The sequence below is a fragment of the Ascaphus truei genome, unplaced genomic scaffold (assembly GCF_040206685.1).
Source record: "Ascaphus truei isolate aAscTru1 unplaced genomic scaffold, aAscTru1.hap1 HAP1_SCAFFOLD_685, whole genome shotgun sequence".
Classification (NCBI taxonomy): Eukaryota; Metazoa; Chordata; class Amphibia; order Anura; family Ascaphidae; genus Ascaphus; species Ascaphus truei.
Window position 1 is genome coordinate 153,749 of NW_027457018.1, and position 25,310 is coordinate 179,058.

General features: G+C 50.2%; 1 protein-coding gene across 1 annotated transcript in view; it reads left to right on the forward strand.

Moving 5' to 3' along the window:
* Window positions 1-5,239: 5,239 nt before the first annotated feature.
* Window positions 5,240-25,310, forward strand: part of PPM1G (protein phosphatase, Mg2+/Mn2+ dependent 1G) — a gene marked incomplete at its 3' end in the record, with an annotated part of 40,577 nt that continues 20,506 nt past the window's right edge. The window contains exons 1-3 of the mRNA XM_075584623.1: window positions 5,240-5,599; window positions 14,828-14,897; window positions 22,747-22,832. Of these exons, the coding sequence (XP_075440738.1) occupies window positions 5,489-5,599; window positions 14,828-14,897; window positions 22,747-22,832 (267 nt within the window). The remainder of the gene's footprint in view (window positions 5,600-14,827; window positions 14,898-22,746; window positions 22,833-25,310) is intronic.

Sequence of the window (25,310 nt, forward strand, 5' to 3'; positions counted from 1 at the left end):
CTTTGGCCAAAGAGTTAAACTAAAAGACCATTTTATTCAAAAGATATCTATATGTATATATATAGGCACTGTACCGTGTATTTGTGTCAATGGATGTAGCACTGAGCTCTGTTTGTGTTTCATGTTCTGTCTCTGGTTTTAAATTAATCACTAGCCATTCTGCCTAGATCATCCTCTGTGTTGGATTGGGCGATTGGGATGTCCACCACCCTCTGTTCTGTGGCCTCCTTCTCTATGTTAGAGCCTCCATATCTCCTTTCAGTATATTGATGGCCTTGCTGAGGTCCTCTTGAAATTATTTGCGCATTCTGGAGAAAAGTTGCTCCATGTATGCTTGAGTGAGATCCCCCGCGGGGCCCGAAACCTCCGCTGCCATCTTGTTCTCAGCGTCCTCCAGAGCAAATGCTCTGTCGCCATCTTAGGAGGCCTCGTTGGTTAGGGCCGGGCACGGACTCAGGGAAAAGTAAGCGGATACGCTTTGAGGGAGGTTTTTTATTCTTATTGGCCATCTCTGCTGTCTCCCTAGTTGTTTGCTCCAATTTAGGAGTGTTTTGTACCGTTTAGTGCTTGTACTAAATCTTTGCTTAGAGAGGGGCTTCGGAGCGAGTGCCTCAGGCGTCTATTCCTGATGACGTCACCGGAAGTCCCTTACAGCCATTTTAAATGTGTTAAGTGAATACATGATGTGCTGTTTGTCCCAATAAAAATGTATATCCTGCATAGTAATGGGTGATCATGTGAAAAGTTATGGTGTTTTTGTTCAGGTTTCATCAGAGATGGTACCCGAAAATTTAGGACCCAAGCGGGGTCATTGGGAATCCACCAGAGGGAGAGTGTAGTGGGGTACCCCCTGGTTACTATTCTACCCAATGGGCTGGCAGTAAACCCTGGTATTCACCGGCTTGACAGTAGTTGGTATGGGGTTTTCCCTTTCACCTTTGGTACTGCACTTGAGTGACAGCAGAGGGTGGCACATCCTGTTGTAGCTGGGACAACAGGGTGCCCGCCTTCTGGCTGTACTTAAGGACAGGACCGCCCTAAATTTGGAGGTTTGTTCCTTCCCTCTGAGGTCACACGTCTGGGAGCCTGAGATTGGGGCCTTCCCTGCGGGGAGGAGTGTGATTGTACCTCTGCCTCCGCTAGGGAGGTGGGGAAGAGCTAGGGTGGCGGCGGGTGCCCTTGGCCTCTAGTGACGGTCCAGGGACCATCTCCAGTGAGAGCTGATCTAAAGAGACTGTATCCGGCAGAAGACTGCTGCGTAGCTGTTGTGTTAATGCAGAGTGAGTAGTAATAAACCGTTCATGTTTGAAATATACCGCCGCCCTGGTGTGTGATCTAACTGGGGGGAGAGTACAAGTTCTACCGTGGGAGATCATCTCCATATCCCTGGAGCCTACGGCAGATGGAGGCGCTGCACTGCTAAGTATTATGTGGGGTATGAACCCCAGAAGCCTGTTCCTGTGTCCCAAGATCACCGCGGACGACTCAGCCCTCCTGTTACCTGCAGGTATAAGCACCACATACCCTGTAATGGCCCCTATCTGCGATTGGGGGGAGGGGGGGGGGAAACACCGTTACATATGTATGTTGCAGACACAGGGACACACGCGGTATGTATGTATGTATGTTGCAGACACAGGGACACACGCGGTATGTATGTATGTTGCAGACACAGACACACACGCAGTATGTATGTATGTTTGTATGTTGCAGACACAGGGACACACGCGGTATGTATGTATGTTGCAGACACAGACACACACGCAGTATGTATGTATGTTTGTATGTTGCAGACACAGAGACACACGCAGTATGTATGTATGTTGCAGACACAGACACACACGCAGTATGTATGTATGTTGCAGACACAGAGACACACGCGGTATGTATGTATGTTGCAGACACAGGGACACACGCGATATGTATGTATGTATGTATGTTGCAGACACAGAGACACACGCGGTATGTATGTATGTATGTTGCAGACACAGGGACACACGCGGTATGTAGTTATGTATGTATGTATGTTGCAGACACAGGGACACACGCGGTATGTATGTATGTTGCAGACACAGAGACACACGCGGTATGTATGTATGTTGCAGACACAGGGACACACGCGTTAGGTATGTATGTATGTTGCAGACACAGGGACACACGCGATATGTATGTATGTATGTTGCAGACACAGGGACACACGCAGTATGTAAGTATGTTGCAGACACAGAGACACACGCAGTATGTATGTATGTATGTATGTATGTATGTTGCAGACACAGGGACACACGCGGTAGGTATGTATGTATGTTGCAGACACAGGGACACACGCGGTAGGTATGTATGTATGTATGTATGTTGCAGACACAGGGACACACGCAGTATGTATGTATGTAGCAGACACAGAGACACACGCGGTAGGTATGTATGTATGTATGTTGCAGACACAGAGACACACGCAGTATGTATGTATGTAGCAGACACAGAGACACACGCGGTAGGTATGTATGTATGTATGTATGTTGCAGACACAGAGACACACGCGGTAGGTATGTATGTATGTATGTTGCAGACACAGGGACACACGCGGTAGGTATGTATGTATGTTGCAGACACAGGGACACACGCGGTAGGTATGTATGTTGCAGACACAGAGACACACGCGGTATGTATGTATGTATGTTGCAGACACAGAGACACACGCAGTATGTATGTATGTTGCAGACACAGGGACACACGCGGTATGTATGTATGTTGCAGACACAGGGACACACGCGGTAGGTATGTATGTATGTATGTTGCAGACACAGGGAAACACGCAGTATGTATGTATGTTGCAGACACAGGGACACACGCGGTAGGTATGTATGTATGTATGTATGTTGCAGACACACGGACACACGCAGTATGTATGTATGTTGCAGACACAGAGACACACGCGGTAGGTATGTATGTATGATAAACTAAAAAAAGATATACCCTATAACTCAGCGCAAAAAAAATAAAAAAAAATATATAAAGTGTAAATACAATATGTGAATAATAAGCTTATTGCTAAGTGAAAGCTGCCACGGGGTCTCTGCCAAACAAATTCCTCACAAACTCATTACAGACAATTATACAAAAAATGCAATGACCCGGCGCTTCAGGCTACAACAATACCCCAGTCCAATGATTAGTCCATATGGATATGGAAAGTTCTTTTCAATATTCCAGCTGATGGAGCGATGGTGATCCAATTGCTGGCTGCTGGTTCCGAACTCCTCCTAGTATGTAATGGACAAAAAGGAAAAGACCATTGCGCAGCCACAAGAATCCATGAATAACTCCACAACAGATTAAAGTAATGAACTTACAGACTTGCTGTGTTGTTGTTCCTTTGAGACAATCTGTGCTTTTAACCTCTTCTCTTCCAGATATCACGAATCCCACGTGTTGTATGTCTATCCTCCAGGTTTTCTGTCTGTTCACAGCATTACCACTTGGTCATAGTTCCCAGAAAGGAAATAACATGAAAGATGATGGTGCAGATTGATTAAAATTTATTACAATAAAAATAAAAAACAGCCAAGGGCTTACTCACATAAACCAGGCTGTATAAAAACAGCTGACAATGTGCCGTCCGCAGCTTGATACAATCAGGTAGGCAGGCTTCTGGGAGGATGGTGCTATTGTTGTTTGCAAACCCTGAAGTGGCGTCTAACTCTCAGTAGTTACTCTGCGAGATTCGCCCCCTCTATTTGCTATAGCTTCCTCTATCTCAGCTTGAGGTGGCCAGCACTGCAGAATGTGCTCTGCTCACCTCTGGGTAACTGCCGTCAGCACGCGCTAAGCCTCGTGATGTCACACTCTGGCGTCTCTCCTGATCTCTATGCGCCTGCTTCTGAAGACCGTGTCAGTTCTAGCTCCTCCCTCTCCATACGCGTTTCGTGACGCAATGTGGTCACTTCATCACTGAATAGCACCATCCTCCCAGAAGCCTGCCTACCTGATTGTATCAAGCTGCGGACGGCACGTTGTCAGCTGTTTTTATACAGCCTGGTTTATGTGAGTAAGCCCTTGGCTGTTTTTTATTTTTATTGTAATAAATTTTAATCAATCTGCACCATCATCTTTCATGTTATTTCCTTTCTGGGAACACATGGGAACTATGACCAAGTGGTAATGCTGTGAACAGACAGAAAACCTGGAGGATAGACATACAACACGTGGGATTCGTGATATCTGGAAGAGAAGAGGTTAAAAGCACAGATTGTCTCAAAGGAACAATAACACAGCAAGTCTGTAAGTTCATTACTTTAATCTGTTGTGGAGTTATTTATGGATTCTTGTGGCTGCGCAATGGTCTTTTCCTTTTTGTCCATTACATACTAGGAGGAGTTCGGAACCAGCAGCCAGCAATTGGATCACCATCGCTCCATCAGCTGGAATATTGAAAAGAACTTTCCATATCCATAAGGTATGTATGTATGTTGCAGACACAGGGACACCCGCGGTAGGTATGTATGTATGTTGCAGACACAGGGACACATGCGGTATGTATGTATGTTGCAGACACAGGGACACACGCGGTATGTATGTATGTTGCAGACACAGGGACACACGCGGTAGGTATGTATGTATGTATGTATGTTGCAGACACAGGGACACACGCGGTATGTATGTATGTTGCAGACACAGGGACACCCGCGGTAGGTATGTATGTATGTTGCAGACACAGGGACACACGCGGTATGTATGTATGTATGTTGCAGACACAGGGACACACGCGGTAGGTATGTATGTATGTATGTATGTATGTTGCAGACACAGGGACACCCGCGGTATGTATGTATGTATGTTGCAGACACAGGGACACACGCGGTAGGTATGTATGTATGTATGTATGTATGTATGTTGCAGACACAGGGACACACGCGGTAGGTATGTATGTATGTTGCAGACACAGGGACACACGGTGTGACAGTAACTCGAGCTCAGGTTTCCCGCCTCGCTCTGGGCCCTGATGCTGGGACCGGCAAGCCGTCTCTAGCGGCAGCGTTGCTATGGAACTGACGTCACTGTCATGCCCCGCCCTCTGACACGCGCCTCGGCTAGCTTGTTTTGCGTCATCGCTCTGAGCACGTGACTCAGCGCGGGTTAAAGAGCGGCCATCTTTGATTTGGGCAACGTCCAGGCTTTATGCCTCTCCCAAGACAAGACATTGCTACAGAGACGCGTCAGTGTCCGTCAATGCGCTTATGAAAGGGAGTGAAACGATCCCTCCCCGCCTCCGGCACCTCGCCCTCTCGCGTTTACACCCGTTCATAGGCTCCGTGCCAAGAGCAATGATGGCCGCCGGGCCCTCATAGCGTCCTGTCACGTGTTGGGAACCCGGGCGCTGTTATCCCGGCCGCTCGCGCCGCTTCCGCTTCCGCCTGTGTCCTGTATCCGCCGCCCCGGGAGCTGCTGTGTGAGCTCCGCACGTGTCCCGCCCCGGCCACCGTCCGACATGGGAGCCTACCTGTCCCAGCCCAACACCAGCAAAGCGTCCGGCGACGGGGCCGGCCGGCGGCTCCACTACGGGTTCTCCGCCATGCAGGGCTGGAGGGTGTCCATGGAGGTGTGTATGTGTGTATATATACCGTGTGTGTGTGTGTATATACTACTCTGCCATGCAGGGCTGGAGGGTGTCCATGGAGGTGTGTATGTGTGTATATATACCGTGTGTGTGTGTGTATATACTACTCTGCCATGCAGGGCTGGAGGGTGTCCATGGAGGTGTGTATGTGTGTATATATACCGTGTGTGTGTGTATATACCGTGTGTGTGTGTATACTACTCCGCCATGCAGGGCTGGAGGGTGTCCATGGAGGTGTGTATGTGTGTGTATATATACCGTGTGTGTGTGTGTATATACCGTGTGTGTGTGTGTGTGTGTGTGTGTATACTACTCCGCCATGCAGGGCTGGAGGGTGTCCATGGAGGTGTGTGTGTATATACCGTGTGTGTGTGTGTGTGTATATATACCGTGTGTGTGTGTATATATACCGTGTGTGTGTATATACTACTCTGCCATGCAGGGCTGGAGGGTGTCCATGGAGGTGTGTATGTATATATACTGTGTGTGTGTGTATATACCGTGTGTGTGTGTGTATACTACTCCGCCATGCAGGGCTGGAGGGTGTCCATGGAGGTGTGTATGTGTGTATATATACCGTGTGTGTGTGTGTGTGTATATACCGTGTGTGTGTGTGTATATATACCGTGTGTGTGTGTGTATACTACTCCGCCATGCAGGGCTGGAGGGTGTCCATGGAGGTGTGTATGTGTGTATACCGTGTGTGTGTGTATATACCGTGTGTGTGTGTGTATACTACTCCGCCATGCAGGGCTGGAGGGTGTCCATGGAGGTGTGTGTGTATATACCGTGTGTGTGTGTGTGTGTGTGTGTGTGTGTGTGTGTGTGTGTGTGTATATATACCGTGTGTGTGTGTATATATACCGTGTGTGTGTATATACTACTCTGCCATGCAGGGCTGGAGGGTGTCCATGGAGGTATGTATGTGTGTATATACCGTGTGTGTGTATATACTACTCTGCCATGCAGGGCTGGAGGGTGTCCATGGAGGTATGTATGTGTGTATATATATATATATATATATATATATATATATATACCGTGTGTGTGTGTATATATACCGTGTGTGTATACTACTCCGCCATGCAGGGCTGCAGGGTGTCCATGGAGGTGTGTATGTGTGTATATATACCGTGTGTGTGTATATACTACTCCGCCATGCAGGGCTGGAGGGTGTCCATGGAGGTGTGTATGTATATATATACCGTGTGTGTGTATATACTACTCTGCCATGCAGGGCTGGAGGGTGTCCATGGAGGTGTGTAAATGTATATATACCGTGTGTGTATATACTGTGTGTGTGTGTGTATATATACCGTGTGTGTGTGTATATACTACTCTGCCATGCAGGGCTGGAGGGTGTCCATGGAGGTGTGTATGTGTATATATACCGTGTGTGTGTATATACTACTCTGCCATGCAGGGCTGGAGGGTGTCCATGGAGGTGTGTATGTGTGTATATACCGTGTGTGTGTGTATATACTACTCCGCCGTGCAGGGCTGGAGGGTGTCCATGGAGGTGTGTATGTGTGTGTATATACCGTGTGTGTGTGTGTATATACTACTCCGCCATGCAGGGCTGGAGGGTGTCCATGGAGGTGTGTATGTGTGTATATATACCGTGTGTGTGTGTATATACTACTCCGCCATGCAGGGCTGGAGGGTGTCCATGGAGGTATGTATGTGTGTATATATATATATATATATATATACCGTGTGTGTGTATATACTACTCTGCCATGCAGGGCTGGAGGGTGTCCATGGAGGTGTGTATGTATATATACTGTGTGTGTGTATATACTACTCTGCCATGCAGGGCTGGAGGGTGTCCATGGAGGTGTGTATGTGTGTATATATACCGTGTGTGTGTGTATATATACTACTCCGCCATGCAGGGCTGGAGGGTGTCCATGGAGGTATGTATGTGTGTGTATATATATATATATATATATATATATATATATATATATATATATATATATATATATATATATATATATACCGTGTGTGTGTATATACTACTCTGCCATGCAGGGCTGGAGGGTGTCCATGGAGGTATGTATGTGTGTATATATATATATATATATATATATATATATATATATATACCGTGTGTGTGTATATACTACTCTGCCATGGAGGGTGTGTGTGTGTGTGTGTATATACCGTGTGTGTGTGTGTATACTACTCCGCCATGCAGGGCTGCAGGGTGTCCATGGAGGTGTGTATGTGTGTATATATACCGTGTGTGTGTATATACTACTCCGCCATGCAGGGCTGGAGGGTGTCCATGGAGGTGTGTATGTGTATATATACCGTGTGTGTATATACTGTGTGTGTGTGTGTGTGTGTGTATATATACCGTGTGTGTGTGTATATATACCGTGTGTGTGTATATACTACTCCGCCATGCAGGGCTGGAGGGTGTCCATGGAGGTGTGTATGTATATATATACCGTGTGTGTGTATATACTACTCTGCCATGCAGGGCTGGAGGGTGTCCATGGAGGTGTGTAAATGTATATATACCGTGTGTGTATATACTGTGTGTGTGTGTGTGTGTATATATATACCGTGTGTGTGTGTATATACTACTCTGCCATGCAGGGCTGGAGGGTGTCCATGGAGGTGTGTATGTGTATATATACCGTGTGTGTGTATATACTACTCTGCCATGCAGGGCTGGAGGGTGTCCATGGAGGTGTGTATGTGTGTATATACCGTGTGTGTGTGTATATACTACTCCGCCGTGCAGGGCTGGAGGGTGTCCATGGAGGTGTGTATGTGTGTGTATATACCGTGTGTGTGTGTGTATATACTACTCCGCCATGCAGGGCTGGAGGGTGTCCATGGAGGTGTGTATGTGTGTATATATACCGTGTGTGTGTGTATATACTACTCCGCCATGCAGGGCTGGAGGGTGTCCATGGAGGTATGTATGTGTGTATATATATATATATATATATATATATATACCGTGTGTGTGTATATACTACTCTGCCATGCAGGGCTGGAGGGTGTCCATGGAGGTGTGTATGTATATATACTGTGTGTGTGTATATACTACTCTGCCATGCAGGGCTGGAGGGTGTCCATGGAGGTGTGTATGTGTGTGTATATACCGTGTGTGTGTGTATATATACCGTGTGTGTGTATATACTACTCTGCCATGCAGGGCTGGAGGGTGTCCATGGAGGTGTGTATGTATATATACTGTGTGTGTGTATATATACCGTGTGTGTGTGTGTATACTACTCCGCCATGCAGGTCTGGAGGGTGTCCATGGAGGTGTGTGTGTATATACCGTGTGTGTGTGTGTGTGTGTGTGTGTGTGTGTGTGTGTGTGTATATATATATACCGTGTGTGTGTATATACTACTCTGCCATGCAGGGCTGGAGGGTGTCCATGGAGGTATGTATGTGTGTATATACTACTCTGCCATGCAGGGCTGGAGGGTGTCCATGGAGGTGTGTATGTGTGTATATACTACTCTGCCATGCAGGGCTGGAGGGTGTCCATGGAGGTGTGTGTGTGTGTGTGTGTGTGTGTGTGTGTGTGTGTGTGTGTGTGTGTGTATATATACCGTGTGTGTGTGTATACTACTCCGCCATGCAGGGCTGCAGGGTGTCCATGGAGGTGTGTATGTGTGTATATATACCGTGTGTGTGTATATACTACTCCGCCATGCAGGGCTGGAGGGTGTCCATGGAGGTGTGTATGTATATATATATACCGTGTGTGTGTATATACTACTCTGCCATGCAGGGCTGGAGGGTGTCCATGGAGGTGTGTATGTGTATATATATACCGTGTGTGTATATACTGTGTGTGTGTGTGTGTATATATACCGTGTGTGTGTATATATACCGTGTGTGTGTATATACTACTCTGCCATGCAGGGCTGGAGGGTGTCCATGGAGGTGTGTATGTGTGTATATATACCGTGTGTGTGTATATACTACTCCGCCATGCAGGGCTGGAGGGTGTCCATGGAGGTGTGTATGTGTATATATACCGTGTGTGTATATACTGTGTGTGTGTGTGTGTGTGTGTATATATACCGTGTGTGTGTATATACTACTCCGCCATGCAGGGCTGGAGGGTGTCCATGGAGGTGTGTATGTATATATATACCGTGTGTGTGTATATACTACTCTGCCATGCAGGGCTGGAGGGTGTCCATGGAGGTGTGTAAATGTATATATACCGTGTGTGTATATACTGTGTGTGTGTGTGTATATATATACCGTGTGTGTGTGTATATACTACTCTGCCATGCAGGGCTGGAGGGTGTCCATGGAGGTGTGTATGTGTATATATACCGTGTGTATATACTACTCTGCCATGCAGGGCTGGAGGGTGTCCATGGAGGTGTGTATGTGTGTATATACCGTGTGTGTGTGTATATACTACTCCGCCGTGCAGGGCTGGAGGGTGTCCATGGAGGTGTGTATGTGTGTGTATATACCGTGTGTGTGTGTGTATATACTACTCCGCCATGCAGGGCTGGAGGGTGTCCATGGAGGTGTGTATGTGTGTATATATACCGTGTGTGTGTGTATATACTACTCCGCCATGCAGGGCTGGAGGGTGTCCATGGAGGTATGTATGTGTGTATATATATATATACCGTGTGTGTGTATATACTACTCTGCCATGCAGGGCTGGAGGGTGTCCATGGAGGTGTGTATGTATATATACTGTGTGTGTGTATATACTACTCTGCCATGCAGGGCTGGAGGGTGTCCATGGAGGTGTGTATGTGTGTGTATATACCGTGTGTGTGTGTATATATACCGTGTGTGTGTATATACTACTCTGCCATGCAGGGCTGGAGGGTGTCCATGGAGGTGTGTATGTATATATACTGTGTGTGTGTATATATACCGTGTGTGTGTGTGTATACTACTCCGCCATGCAGGTCTGGAGGGTGTCCATGGAGGTGTGTGTGTGTATATACCGTGTGTGTGTGTGTGTGTGTGTGTATATATACCGTGTGTGTGTATATACTACTCTGCCATGCAGGGCTGGAGGGTGTCCATGGAGGTATGTATGTGTGTATATACTACTCTGCCATGCAGGGCTGGAGGGTGTCCATGGAGGTGTGTATGTGTGTATATACTACTCTGCCATGCAGGGCTGGAGGGTGTCCATGGAGGTGTGTGTGTGTGTGTGTGTGTGTGTGTGTTTATATACCGTGTGTGTGTGTATACTACTCCGCCAAGAAGGGCTGCAGGGTGTCCATGGAGGTGTGTATGTGTGTATATATACCGTGTGTGTGTATATACTACTCCGCCATGCAGGGCTGGAGGGTGTCCATGGAGGTGTGTATGTATATATATATACCGTGTGTGTGTATATACTACTCTGCCATGCAGGGCTGGAGGGTGTCCATGGAGGTGTGTATGTGTATATATATACCGTGTGTGTATATACTGTGTGTGTGTGTGTGTGTGTGTGTGTATATATACCGTGTGTGTGTATATACTACTCTGCCATGCAGGGCTGGAGGGTGTCCATGGAGGTGTGTATGTGTGTATATATACCGTGTGTGTGTATATACTACTCCGCCATGCAGGGCTGGAGGGTGTCCATGGAGGTGTGTATGTGTATATATACCGTGTGTGTATATACTGTGTGTGTGTGTGTGTGTGTGTGTGTGTGTGTGTGTGTGTGTATATATACCGTGTGTGTGTGTATATATACCGTGTGTGTGTATATACTACTCTGCCATGCAGGGCTGGAGGGTGTCCATGGAGGTGTGTATGTGTATATATATACCGTGTGTGTATATACTACTCCGCCGTGCAGGGCTGGAGGGTGTCCATGGAGGTGTGTATGTGTGTATATACCGTGTGTGTGTATATACTACTCCGCCGTGCAGGGCTGGAGGGTGTCCATGGAGGTGTGTATATATACCGTGTGTGTGTGTGTGTGTGTGTGTGTATATACTACTCCGCCATGCAGGGCTGGAGGGTGTCCATGGAGGTGTGTGTGTGTGTGTGTATATATATATATATACCGTGTGTGTGTATATACTACTCCGCCATGCAGGGCTGGAGGGTGTCCATGGAGGTGTGTATGTGTATATATACCGTGTGTGTATATACTGTGTGTGTGTGTGTATATATACCGTGTGTGTGTGTATATATACCGTGTGTGTGTATATACTACTCTGCCATGCAGGGCTGGAGGGTGTCCATGGAGGTGTGTATGTGTGTATATATACCGTGTGTGTGTATATACTACTCCGCCATGCAGGGCTGGAGGGTGTGTATGTGTATATATACCGTGTGTGTGTATATACTACTCTGCCATGCAGGGCTGGAGGGTGTCCATGGAGGTGTGTATGTGTATATATACTGTGTGTGTGTGTGTGTGTGTGTGTGTGTGTGTGTGTGTGTGTATATATATATATACTACTCTGCCATGCAGGGCTGGAGGGTGTCCATGGAGGTGTGTATGTGTGTATATACCGTGTGTGTGTGTATATACTACTCCGCCGTGCAGGGCTGGAGGGTGTCCATGGACGTGTGTATGTGTGTATATACCGTGTGTGTGTGTGTGTATATACTACTCCGCCATGCAGGGCTGGAGGGTGTCCATGGAGGTGTGTATGTGTGTATATACCGTGTGTGTGTGTGTGTGTATATATACTACTCCGCCGTGCAGGGCTGGAGGGTGTCCATGGAGGTGTGTATGTGTGTATATACCGTGTGTGTGTGTGTGTATATACTACTCCGCCATGCAGGGCTGGAGGGTGTCCATGGAGGTGTGTGTGTGTGTGTATATATACCGTGTGTGTGTATATACTACTCCGCCATGCAGGGCTGGAGGGTGTCCATGGAGGTGTGTATGTGTATATATACCGTGTGTGTATATACTGTGTGTGTGTGTGTGTATATATACCGTGTGTGTGTGTGTGTGTGTGTGTGTGTGTGTGTGTGTGTGTGTGTGTGTGTGTGTGTGTATATATACCGTGTGTGTGTATATACTACTCTGCCATGCAGGGCTGGAGGGTGTCCATGGAGGTGTGTGTGTATATACCGTGTGTGTGTGTGTGTGTGTGTGTGTGTGTGTGTGTGTGTGTGTGTATACTACTCCGCCATGCAGGGCTGCAGGGTGTCCATGGAGGTGTGTGTGTGTATATACCGTGTGTGTGTATATACTACTCCGCCATGCAGGGCTGGAGGGTGTCCATGGAGGTGTGTGTGTGTGTATATACCGTGTGTGTGTATATACTACTCCGCCATGCAGGGCTGGAGGGTGTCCATGGAGGTGTGTGTGTATATACTACTCCGCCATGCAGGGCTGGAGGGTGTCCATGGAGGTGTGTATATATACTGTGTGTATATACTACTCTGCCATGCAGTGTGTGTGTGTGTGTGTGTTACACACGTGTAAAAGTGCACCCTCTTTGAATTCCCAGGACATAATAACAATCATCTGTTCCTTAGCAGGTCTAAAAATGAGGTAAATACAACCTCAGGTGAATAACACATGACATATTACACGTGTGTGTGTGTGTACACATGACATATTACACAGTGTGTGTGTGTACACATGACATATTACACCGTGTGTGTGTGTGTGTGTGTACATGACATATTACACCGTGTGTGTGTGTGTGTGTGTGTGTGTGTGTGTGTGTGACATATTACACCGTGTGTGTGTGCGCACATGACACTGCGCGTGTGTATGACATATTACACCGTGTGTGTGTGTATATACTACTCCGCCGTGCAGGGCTGGAGGGTGTCCATGTAGGTGTGTATGTGTGTATATACTACTCCGCCATGCAGGGCTGGAGGGTGTCCATGGAGGTGTGTATGTGTGTATATACCGTGTGTGTGTGTGTATATACTACTCCGCCATGCAGGGCTGGAGGGTGTCCATGGAGGTGTGTGTGTGTGTGTATATATACCGTGTGTGTGTATATACTACTCCGCCATGCAGGGCTGGAGGGTGTCCATGGAGGTGTGTATGTGTATATATACCGTGTGTGTATATACTGTGTGTGTGTGTGTGTGTGTATATATACCGTGTGTGTGTGTGTGTGTGTGTGTATATATACCGTGTGTGTGTGTATATACTACTCTGCCATGCAGGGCTGGAGGGTGTCCATGGAGGTGTGTGTGTATATACCGTGTGTGTGTGTGTGTGTGTGTGTGTGTGTGTGTGTGTGTGTGTGTGTGTGTGTGTATACTACTCCGCCATGCAGGGCTGCAGGGTGTCCATGGAGGTGTGTGTGTGTATATACCGTGTGTGTGTATATACTACTCCGCCATGCAGGGCTGGAGGGTGTCCATGGAGGTGTGTGTGTGTGTGTGTGTATATACCGTGTGTGTGTATATACTACTCCGCCATGCAGGGCTGGAGGGTGTCCATGGAGGTGTGTGTGTGTGTGTATATACTACTCCGCCATGCAGGGCTGGAGGGTGTCCATGGAGGTGTGTATATATACTGTGTGTATATACTACTCTGCCATGCAGTGTGTGTGTGTGTGTGTGTGTGTGTGTGTGTGTGTGTGTGTGTGTGTGTGTGTGTGTGTGTGTGTGTGTGTTACACACGTGTAAAAGTGCACCCTCTTTGAATTCCCAGGACATAATAACAATCATCTGTTCCTTAGCAGGTCTAAAAATGAGGTAAATACAACCTCAGGTGAATAACACATGACATATTACACGTGTGTGTGTGTGTGTGTACACATGACATATTACACAGTGTGTGTGTGTACACATGACATATTACACCGTGTGTGTGTGTGTGTGTGTGTGTGTGTACATGACATATTACACCGTGTGTGTGTGTGTGTGTGTGTGTGTGTGTGTGTGTGTGTGTGTGTGTGACATATTACACCGTGTGTGTGTGCGCACATGACACTGCGCGTGTGTATGACATATTACACCGTGTGTGTGTGTGCGCACATGACATATTAGTGTGTGTGTGTGTGTGTGTGTGTGTGTGTGTGTGTGTGTGTGTGTGTGTGTGTGTGTACATGACATATTACACCGTGTGTGTGTGTGCGCACATGACATATTACTGTGTGTGTGTGTGTGTGTGTGTGTGTGTGTGTGTGTGTGTGTGTACATGACATATTACACCGTGTGTGTGTGTGTGTGTGTGTGTGTGTGTGTGTGTGTGTGTGCGCACATGACACTGCGCTCTGCCTCCCTTGTCTGATCCTGCTGACTCTGTTCTGTTTGCAGGACGCTCACAACTGTATCCCGGAGCTGGACAGCGAGACCGCCATGTTCTCCGTCTACGATGGACACGGAGGTAACTTACTCTCCCCCTGCTTCCTCCAATCAGGAGCCGCTGTGACAATGGTCCCTTAGCGGCCATATGTTGCTGGCCCTTCAGTGGAGGTGATGATGCATTACTTCCTGATGTGTGATGCTCACACCGCCACACACTGACTTCCTGATGTGTGATGCTCACACCGCCACACACTGACTTCCTGATGTGTGATGCTCACACCGCCACACACTCACTTCCTGATGTGTGATGCTCACACCGCCACACACTGACTTCCTGATGTGTGATGCTCACACCGCCACACACTGACTTCCTGATGTGTGATGCTCACACCGCCACACACTCACTTCCTGATGTGTGATGCTCACACCGCCACACACTGACTTCCTGATGTGTGATGCTCACACCGCCACACACTGACTTCCTGATGTGTGATGCTCACACCGCCACACACTCACTTCCTGATGTGTGATGCTCACACCGCCACACACTGACTTCCTGATGTGTGATGCTCACACCGCCACACACTCACTTCCTGATTGTGTGATGCTCACACCGCCACACACTGACTTCCTGATGTGTGATGCTCACACCGCCACACACTGACTTCCTGATGTGTGATGCTCACACCGCCACACACTCACTTCCTGATGTGTGATGCTCACACACCGCCACACACTGACTTCCTGATGTGTGATACTCACACCGCCACACACTGACTTCCTGATGTGTGATGCTCACACCGCCACACACTGACTTCCTGATGTGTGATGCTCACACCGCCACACACTGACTTCCTGATGTGTGATGCTCACACAGCCACACACTGACTTCCTGATGTGTGATGCTCACACAGCCACACACTGACTTCCTGATGTGTGATGCTCACACCGCCACACACTGACTTCCTGATGTGTAATGATCACACAGCCACACACTGACTTCCTGATGTGTGATGCTCACACCGCCACACACTGACTTCCTGATGTGTGATGCTCACACCGCCACACACTGACTTCCTGATGTGTGATGCTCACACCGCCACACACTGACTTCCTGATGTGTGATGCTCACACCGCCACACACTGACTTCCTGATGTGTGATGCTCACACCGCCACACACTGACTTCCTGATGTGTGATGCTCACACCGCCACACACTGACTTCCTGATGTGTGATGCTCACACCCGCCACACACTGACTTCCTGATGTGTGATGCTCACACCGCCACACACTGACTTCCTGGTGTGTGATGCTCACACCGCCACACACTGACTTCCTGATGTGTGATGCTCACACCGCCACACACTGACTTCCTGATGTGTGATGCTCACACCGCCACACACTCACTTCCTGATGTGTGATGCTCACACCGCCACACACTGACTTCCTGATGTGTGATGCTCACACCGCCACACACTGACTTCCTGATGTGTGATGCTCACACCGCCACACACTGACTTCCTGATGTGTGATGCTCACACCGCCACACACTCACTTCCTGATGTGTGATGCTCACACCGCCACACACTGACTTCCTGATGTGTGATGCTCACACACCGCCACACACTGACTTCCTGATGTGTGATGCTCACACCGCCACACACTGACTTCCTGATGTGTGATGCTCACACCCGCCACACACTGACTTCCTGATGTGTGATGCTCACACCGCCACACACTGACTTCCTGATGTGTGATGCTCACACCGCCACACACTCACTTCCTGATGTGTGATGCTCACACCGCCACACACTCACTTCCTGATGTGTGATGCTCACACCGCCACACACTCACTTCCTGATGTGTGATGCTCACACCGCCACACACTGCACTTCCTGATGTGTGATGCTCACACCGCCACACACTCACTTCCTGATGTGTGATGCTCACACCGCCACACACTGACTTCCTGATGTGTGATGCTCACACCGCCACACACACTGACTTCCTGATGTGTGATGCTCACACCGCCACACACTGACTTCCTGATGTGTGATGCTCACACCCGCCACACACTGACTTCCTGATGTGTGATGCTCACACCGCCACACACTGACTTCCTGATGTGTGATGCTCACACCGCCACACACTGACTTCCTGATGTGTGATGCTCACACCGCCACACACTGACTTCCTGATGTGTGATGCTCACACCGCCACACACTGACTTCCTGATGTGTGATGCTCACACCGCCACACACTGACTTCCTGATGTGTGATGCTCACACCGCCACACACTGACTTCCTGATGTGTGATGCTCACACCGCCACACACTGACTTCCTGATGTGTGATGCTCACACCGCCACACACTGACTTCCTGATGTGTGATGCTCACACCGCCACACACTGACTTCCTGATGTGTGATGCTCACACCTCAGCACACTGACTTCCTGATGTGTGATGCTCACACCGCCACACACCTCACTTCCTGATGTGTGATGCTCACACCGCCACACACTGACTTCCTGATGTGTGATGCTCACACCGCCACACACTGACTTCCTGATGTGTGATGCTCACACCGCCACACACTGACTTCCTGATGTGTGATGCTCACACCGCCACACACTGACTTCCTGATGTGTGATGCTCACACCGCCACACACTGACTTCCTGATGTGTGATGCTCACACCGCCACACACTCACTTCCTGATGTGTGATGCTCACACCGCCACACACTCACTTCCTGATGTGTGATGCTCACACCGCCACACACTCACTTCCTGATGTGTGATGCTCACACCGCCACACACTCACTTCCTGATGTGTGATGCTCACACCGCCACACACTGACTTCCTGATGTGTGATGCTCACACCGCCACACCACTCACTTCCTGATGTGTGATGCTCACACCGCCACACACTCACTTCCTGATGTGTGATGCTCACACCGCCACACACTCACTTCCTGATGTGTGATGCTCACACCGCCACACACTGCACTTCCTGATGTGTGATGCTCACACCGCCACACACTCACTTCCTGATGTGTGATGCTCACACCGCCACACACTCACTTCCTGATGTGTGATGCTCACCACCGCCACACACTGACTTCCTGATGTGTGATGCTCACACCGCCACACACTGACTTCCTGATGTGTGATGCTCACACGCCACACACTGACTTCCTGATGTGTGATGCTCACACCGCCACACACTGACTTCCTGATGTGTGATGCTCACACCGCCACACACTGACTTCCTGATGTGTGATGCTCACCACCGCCACACACTGACTTCCTGATGTGTGATGCTCACACCGCCACACACTGACTTCCTGATGTGTGATGCTCACACCGCCACACACTGACTTCCTGATGTGTGATGCTCACACCGCCACACACTGACTTCCTGATGTGTGATGCTCACACCGCCACACACTGACTTCCTGATGTGTGATGCTCACACCGCCACACACTGACTTCCTGATGTGTGATGCTCACACCGCCACACACTGACTTCCTGATGTGTGATGCTCACACCGCCACACACTGACTTCCTGATGTGTGATGCTCACACCGCCACACACTGACTTCCTGATGTGTGATGCTCACACCGCCACACACTGACTTCCTGATGTGTGATGCTCACACCGCCACACACTGACTTCCTGATGTGTGATGCTCACACCGCCACACACTGACTTCCTGATGTGTGATGCTCACACCGCCACACACTGACTTCCTGATGTGTGATGCTCACACCGCCACACACTGACTTCCTGATGTGTGATGCTCACACCGCCACACACTGACTTCCTGATGTGTGATGCTCACACCGCCACACACTGACTTCCTGATGTGTGATGCTCACACCGCCACACACTGACTTCCTGATGTGTGATGCTCACACCGCCACACACTGACTTCCTGATGTGTGATGCTCACACCGCCACACACTGACTTCCTGATGTGTGATGCTCACACCGCCACACACTGACTTCCTGATGTGTGATGCTCACACCGCCACACACTGACTTCCTGATGTGTGATGCTCACACCGCCACACACTGACTTCCTGATGTGTGATGCTCACACCGCCACACACTGACTTCCTGATGTGTGATGCTCACACCGCCACACACTGACTTCCTGATGTGTGATGCTCACACCGCCACACACTGACTTCCTGATGTGTGATGCTCACACCGCCACACACTGACTTCCTGATGTGTGATGCTCACACCGCCACACACTGACTTCCTGATGTGTGATGCTCACACCGCCACACACTGACTTCCTGATGTGTGATGCTCACACCGCCACACACTGACTTCCTGATGTGTGATGCTCACACCGCCACACACTGACTTCCTGATGTGTGATGCTCACACCGCCACACACTGACTTCCTGATGTGTGATGCTCACACCGCCACACACTGACTTCCTGATGTGTGATGCTCACACCGCCACACACTGACTTCCTGATGTGTGATGCTCACACCGCCACACACTGACTTCCTGATGTGTGATGCTCACACCGCCACACACTGACTTCCTGATGTGTGATGCTCACACCGCCACACACTGACTTCCTGATGTGTGATGCTCACACCGCCACACACTGACTTCCTGATGTGTGATGCTCACACCCGCCACACACACTGACTTCCTGATGTGTGATGCTCACACCGCCACACACTGACTTCCTGATGTGTGATGCTCACACCGCCACACACTGACTTCCTGATGTGTGATGCTCACACCGCCACACACTGACTTCCTGATGTGTGATGCTCACACCGCCACACACTGACTTCCTGATGTGTGATGCTCACACCGCCACACACTGACTTCCTGATGTGTGATGCTCACACAGCCACACACTGACTTCCTGATGTGTGATGCTCACACCGCCACACACTCACTTCCTGATGTGTGATGCTCACACCGCCACACACTGACTTCCTGATTTGTGATGTTCACTACCGCCACACACTGACTTCCTGATGTGTGATGCTCACACCGCCACACACTACTTCCTGATGTGTGATGCTCACACCGCCACACACTGACTTCCTGATTTGTGATGTTCACACCGCCACACACTGACTTCCTGATGTGTGATGCTCACACCGCCACACACTGACTTCCTGATGTGTGATGCTCACACCGCCACACACTCACTTCCTGATGTGTGATGCTCACACCGCCACACACTGACTTCCTGATGTGTGATGCTCACACCGCCACACACTCACTTCCTGATGTGTGATGCTCACACCGCCACACACTGACTTCCTGATGTGTGATGCTCACACCGCCACACACTGACTTCCTGATGTGTGATGCTCACACCGCCACACACTGACTTCCTGATGTGTGATGCTCACACCGCCACACACTGACTTCCTGATGTGTGATGCTCCAGGAGAAGCAGAAGCCACGGAGTAGCCACGCATCTCTCTGCTCACATCCTCCGTCACATCCTGACACGGGCAGAATGCCGGGCTCAGTATCGGGTCGGTGCTGCTGGATTAATGCTATGTATATCCTGACACGGGCAGAATGCCGGGCTCAGTATCGGGTCGGTGCTGCTGGGATTAATGCTATGTATATCCTGACACGGGCAGAATGCCGGGCTCAGTATCGGGTCGGTGCTGCTGGGATTAATGCTATGTATATCCTGACACGGGCAGAATGCCGGGCTCAGTATCGGGTCGGTGCTGCTGGGATTAATGCTATGTATATCCTGACACGGGCAGAATGCCGGGCTCAGTATCGGGTCGGTGCTGCTGGGATTAATGCTATGTATATCCTGACACGGGCAGAATGCCGGGCTCAGTATCGGGTCGGTGCTGGCCTGGGATTAATGCTATGTATATCCTGACACGGGCAGAATGCCGGGCTCAGTATCGGGTCGGTGCTGGCCTGGGATTAATGCTATGTATATCCTGACACGGGCAGAATGCCGGGCTCAGTATCGGGTCGGTGCTGCTGGGATTAATGCTATGTATATCCTGACACGGGCAGAATGCCGGGCTCAGTATCGGGTCGGTGCTGCTGGGATTAATGCTATGTATATCCTGACACGGGCAGAATGCCGGGCTCAGTATCGGGTCGGTGCTGCTGGGATTAATGCTATGTATATCCTGACACGGGCAGAATGCCGGGCTCAGTATCGGGTCGGTGCTGCTGGGATTAATGCTATGTATATCCTGACACGGGCAGAATGCCGGGCTCAGTATCGGGTCGGTGCTGCTGGGATTAATGCTATGTATATCCTGACACGGGCAGAATGCCGGGCTCAGTATCGGGTCGGTGCTGCTGGGATTAATGCTATGTATATCCTGACACGGGCAGAATGCCGGGCTCAGTATCGGGTCGGTGCTGCTGGGATTAATGCTATGTATATCCTGACACGGGCAGAATGCCGGGCTCAGTATCGGGTCGGTGCTGCTGGGATTAATGCTATGTATATCCTGACACGGGCAGAATGCCGGGCTCAGTATCGGGTCGGTGCTGCTGGGATTAATGCTATGTATATCCTGACACGGGCAGAATGCCGGGCTCAGTATCGGGTCGGTGCTGGCCTGGGATTAATGCTATGTATATCCTGACACGGGCAGAATGCCGGGCTCAGTATCGGGTCGGTGCTGGCCTGGGATTAATGCTATGTATATCCTGACACGGGCAGAATGCCGGGCTCAGTATCGGGTCGGTGCTGCTGGGATTAATGCTATGTATATCCTGACACGGGCAGAATGCCGGGCTCAGTATCGGGTCGGTGCTGCTGGGATTAATGCTATGTATATCCTGACACGGGCAGAATGCCGGGCTCAGTATCGGGTCGGTGCTGCTGGGATTAATGCTATGTATATCCTGACACGGGCAGAATGCCGGGCTCAGTATCGGGTCGGTGCTGCTGGGATTAATGCTATGTATATCCTGACACGGGCAGAATGCCGGGCTCAGTATCGGGTCGGTGCTGCTGGGATTAATGCTATGTATATCCTGACACGGGCAGAATGCCGGGCTCAGTATCGGGTCGGTGCTGCTGGGATTAATGCTATGTATATCCTGTATCGGGTCGGTTCTGATTGGGATTAATGCTATGAATATCCTGACACGGGCAGAATGCCGGGCTCAGTATCGGGTCGGTGCTGCTGGGATTAATGCTATGTATATCCTGTATCGGGTCGGTTCTGATTGGGATTAATGCTATGTATATCCTGACACGGGCAGAATGCCGGGCTCAGTATCGGGTCGGTGCTGGCCTGGGATTAATGCTATGAATATCCTGTATCGGGTCGGTTCTGATTGGGATTAATGCTATGAATATCCTGACACGGGCAGAATGCCGGGCTCAGTATCGGGTCGGTGCTGCTGGGATTAATGCTATGTATATCCTGACACGGGCAGAATGCCGGGCTCAGTATCGGGTCGGTGCTGCTGGGATTAATGCTATGTATATCCTGACACGGGCAGAATGCCGGGCTCAGTATCGGGTCGGTGCTGCTGGGATTAATGCTATGTATATCCTGACACGGGCAGAATGCCGGGCTCAGTATCGGGTCGGTGCTGCTGGGATTAATGCTATGTATATCCTGACACGGGCAGAATGCCGGGCTCAGTATCGGGTCGGTGCTGCTGGGATTAATGCTATGTATATCCTGACACGGGCAGAATGCCGGGCTCAGTATCGGGTCGGTGCTGCTGGGATTAATGCTATGTATATCCTGACACGGGCAGAATGCCGGGCTCAGTATCGGGTCGGTGCTGCTGGGATTAATGCTATGTATATCCTGACACGGGCAGAATGCCGGGCTCAGTATCGGGTCGGTGCTGCTGGGATTAATGCTATGAATATCCTGTATCGGGTCGGTTCTGGTTGGGATTAATGGGCTCTTCTCTTGCAGGGGAGGAGGTGGCTTTGTATTGTGCCAAATATCTCCCAGAGATCATCCGAGAGCAGAAGGCGTACCGGGAGGGGAAGCTGCACAAGGTGAGAGCGCCCAGTCTGCCCCGCTGCCAAGGCATGGCCGCCCAGGGGCAAAGGGTGCTACTGGCAGTGACGGGGTTAAGGGGTCAGTCCCTCCTAGGGGCAAAGGGTGCTACTGGCAGTGACGGGGTTAAGGGGTCAGTGCCGCCCAGGGGCAAAGGGTGCTAATGGCAGTGACGGGGTTAAGGGGTCAGTGCCGCCCAGGGGCAAAGTGTACTAATGGCAGTGACAGGGTTATGGGATCAGTCCCTCCTAGGCGCACTGTGTACTAATGGCAGTGACAGGGTTAAGGGGTCAGTCCCTCCTAGGGCAAAGCAAAGTGTGCTAATGGCAGTGACAGGGTTAAGGGGTCAGTCCCTCCTAGGGGCAAAGTGTGCTAATGGCAGTGACGGGATTAAGGGGTCAGTCCCTCCTAGGGCCTAAGTGTGCTAATGGCAGTGACAGGGTTAAGGGGTCAGTCCCTCCTAGGGGCAAAGTGTACTAATGGCAGTGACAGGGTTATGGGATCAGTCCCTCCTAGGCGCACTGTGTACTAATGGCAGTGACAGGGTTAAGGGGTCAGTCCCTCCTAGGGCAAAGCAAAGTGTGCTAATGGCAGTGACAGGGTTAAGGGGTCAGTCCCTCCTAGGGGCAAAGTGTGCTAATGGCAGTGACGGGATTAAGGGGTCAGTCCCTCCTAGGGCCTAAGTGTGCTAATGGCAGTGACGGGGTTAAGGGGTCAGTCCCGCCCAGGGGCAAAGTGTACTAATGGCAGTGACAGGGTTAAGGGATCAGTCCCTCCTAGGGGCAAAGTGTACTAATGGCAGTGACAGGGTTAAGGGGTCAGTCCCTCCTAGGGGCAAAGTGTACTAATGGCAGTGAGAGGGTTAAGGAGTCAGTCCCTCCTAGGGGCAAAGTGTACTAATGGCAGTGACAGGGTTAAGGAGTCAGTCACTCCTAGGGGCAAAGTGTACTAATGGCAGTGACAGGGTTAAGGGGTCAGTCCCGCCCAGGGGCAAAGGGTGCTAATGGCAGTGACGGGGTTAAGGGGTCAGTACCGCCCAGGGGCAAAGTGTACTAATGGCAGTGACAGGGTTAAGGGGTCAGTCCCTCCTAGGGGCATTGTGTACTAATGGCAGTGACAGGGTTAAGGGATCAGTCCCTCCTAGGAGCAAAGTGTACTAATGGCAGTGACAGGGTTAAGGGGTCAGTCCCTCCTAGGAGCAAAGTGTACTAATGGCAGTGACAGGGTTAAGGGGTCAGTCCCTCCTAGGGGCAAAGTGTACTAATGGCAGTGACAGGGTTAAGGGGTCAGTCCCTCCTAGGGGCAAAGTGTACTAATGGCAGTGACAGGGTTAAGGGGTCAGTCCCTCCTAGGGGCAAAGTGTACTAATGGCAGTGAGAGGGTTAAGGAGTCAGTCCCTCCTAGGGGCAAAGTGTACTAATGGCAGTGACAGGGTTAAGGGGTCAGTCCCTCCTAGGGGCAAAGTGTACTAATGGCAGTGAGAGGGTTAAGGAGTCAGTCCCTCCTAGGGGCAAAGTGTACTAATGGCAGTGACAGGGTTAAGGAGTCAGTCCCTCCTAGGGGCAAAGTGTACTAATGGCAGTGACAGGGTTAAGGGGTCAGTCTCTCCTAGGGGCAAAGGGTGCTAATGGCAGTGACGGGGTTAAGGGATCAGTCCCTCCTAGGGGCAAAGTGTACTAATGGCAGTGACAGGGTTAAGGGGTCAGTCCCTCCTAGGCGCACTGTGTACTAATGGCAGTGACAGGGTTAAGGGGTCAGTCCCTCCTAGGGGCAAAGTGTGCTAATGGCAGTGACATGGTTAAGGGGTCAGTCCCGCCCAGGGGCAAAGGGTGCTAATGGCAGTGACAGGGTTAAGGGATCAGTCCCTCCTAGGAGCAAAGTGTACTAATGGCAGTGACAGGGTTAAGGGGTCAGTCCCTCCTAGGAGCAAAGTGTACTAATGGCAGTGACAGGGTTAAGGGGTCAGTCCCTCCTAGGGGCAAAGTGTACTAATGGCAGTGACAGGGTTAAGGGGTCAGTCCCTCCTAGGGGCAAAGTGTACTAATGGCAGTGACAGGGTTAAGGGGTCAGTCTCTCCTAGGGGCAAAGGGTGCTAATGGCAGTGACGGGGTTAAGGGATCAGTCCCTCCTAGGGGCAAAGTGTACTAATGGCAGTGACAGGGTTAAGGGGTCAGTCCCTCCTAGGCGCACTGTGTACTAATGGCAGTGACAGGGTTAAGGGGTCAGTCCCTCCTAGGGGCAAAGTGTGCTAATGGCAGTGACAGGGTTAAGGGGTCAGTCCCGCCCAGGGGCAAAGGGTGCTAATGGCAGTGACGGGGTTTAGGGTTCAGTCCCGCCCAGGGGCAAAGTGTACTAATGGCAGTGACAGGGTTAAGGGATCAGTCCCTCCTAGGCGCACTGTGTACTAATGGCAGTGACAGGGTTAAGGGATCAGTCCCTCCTAGGAGCAAAGTGTACTAATGGCAGTGACAGGGTTA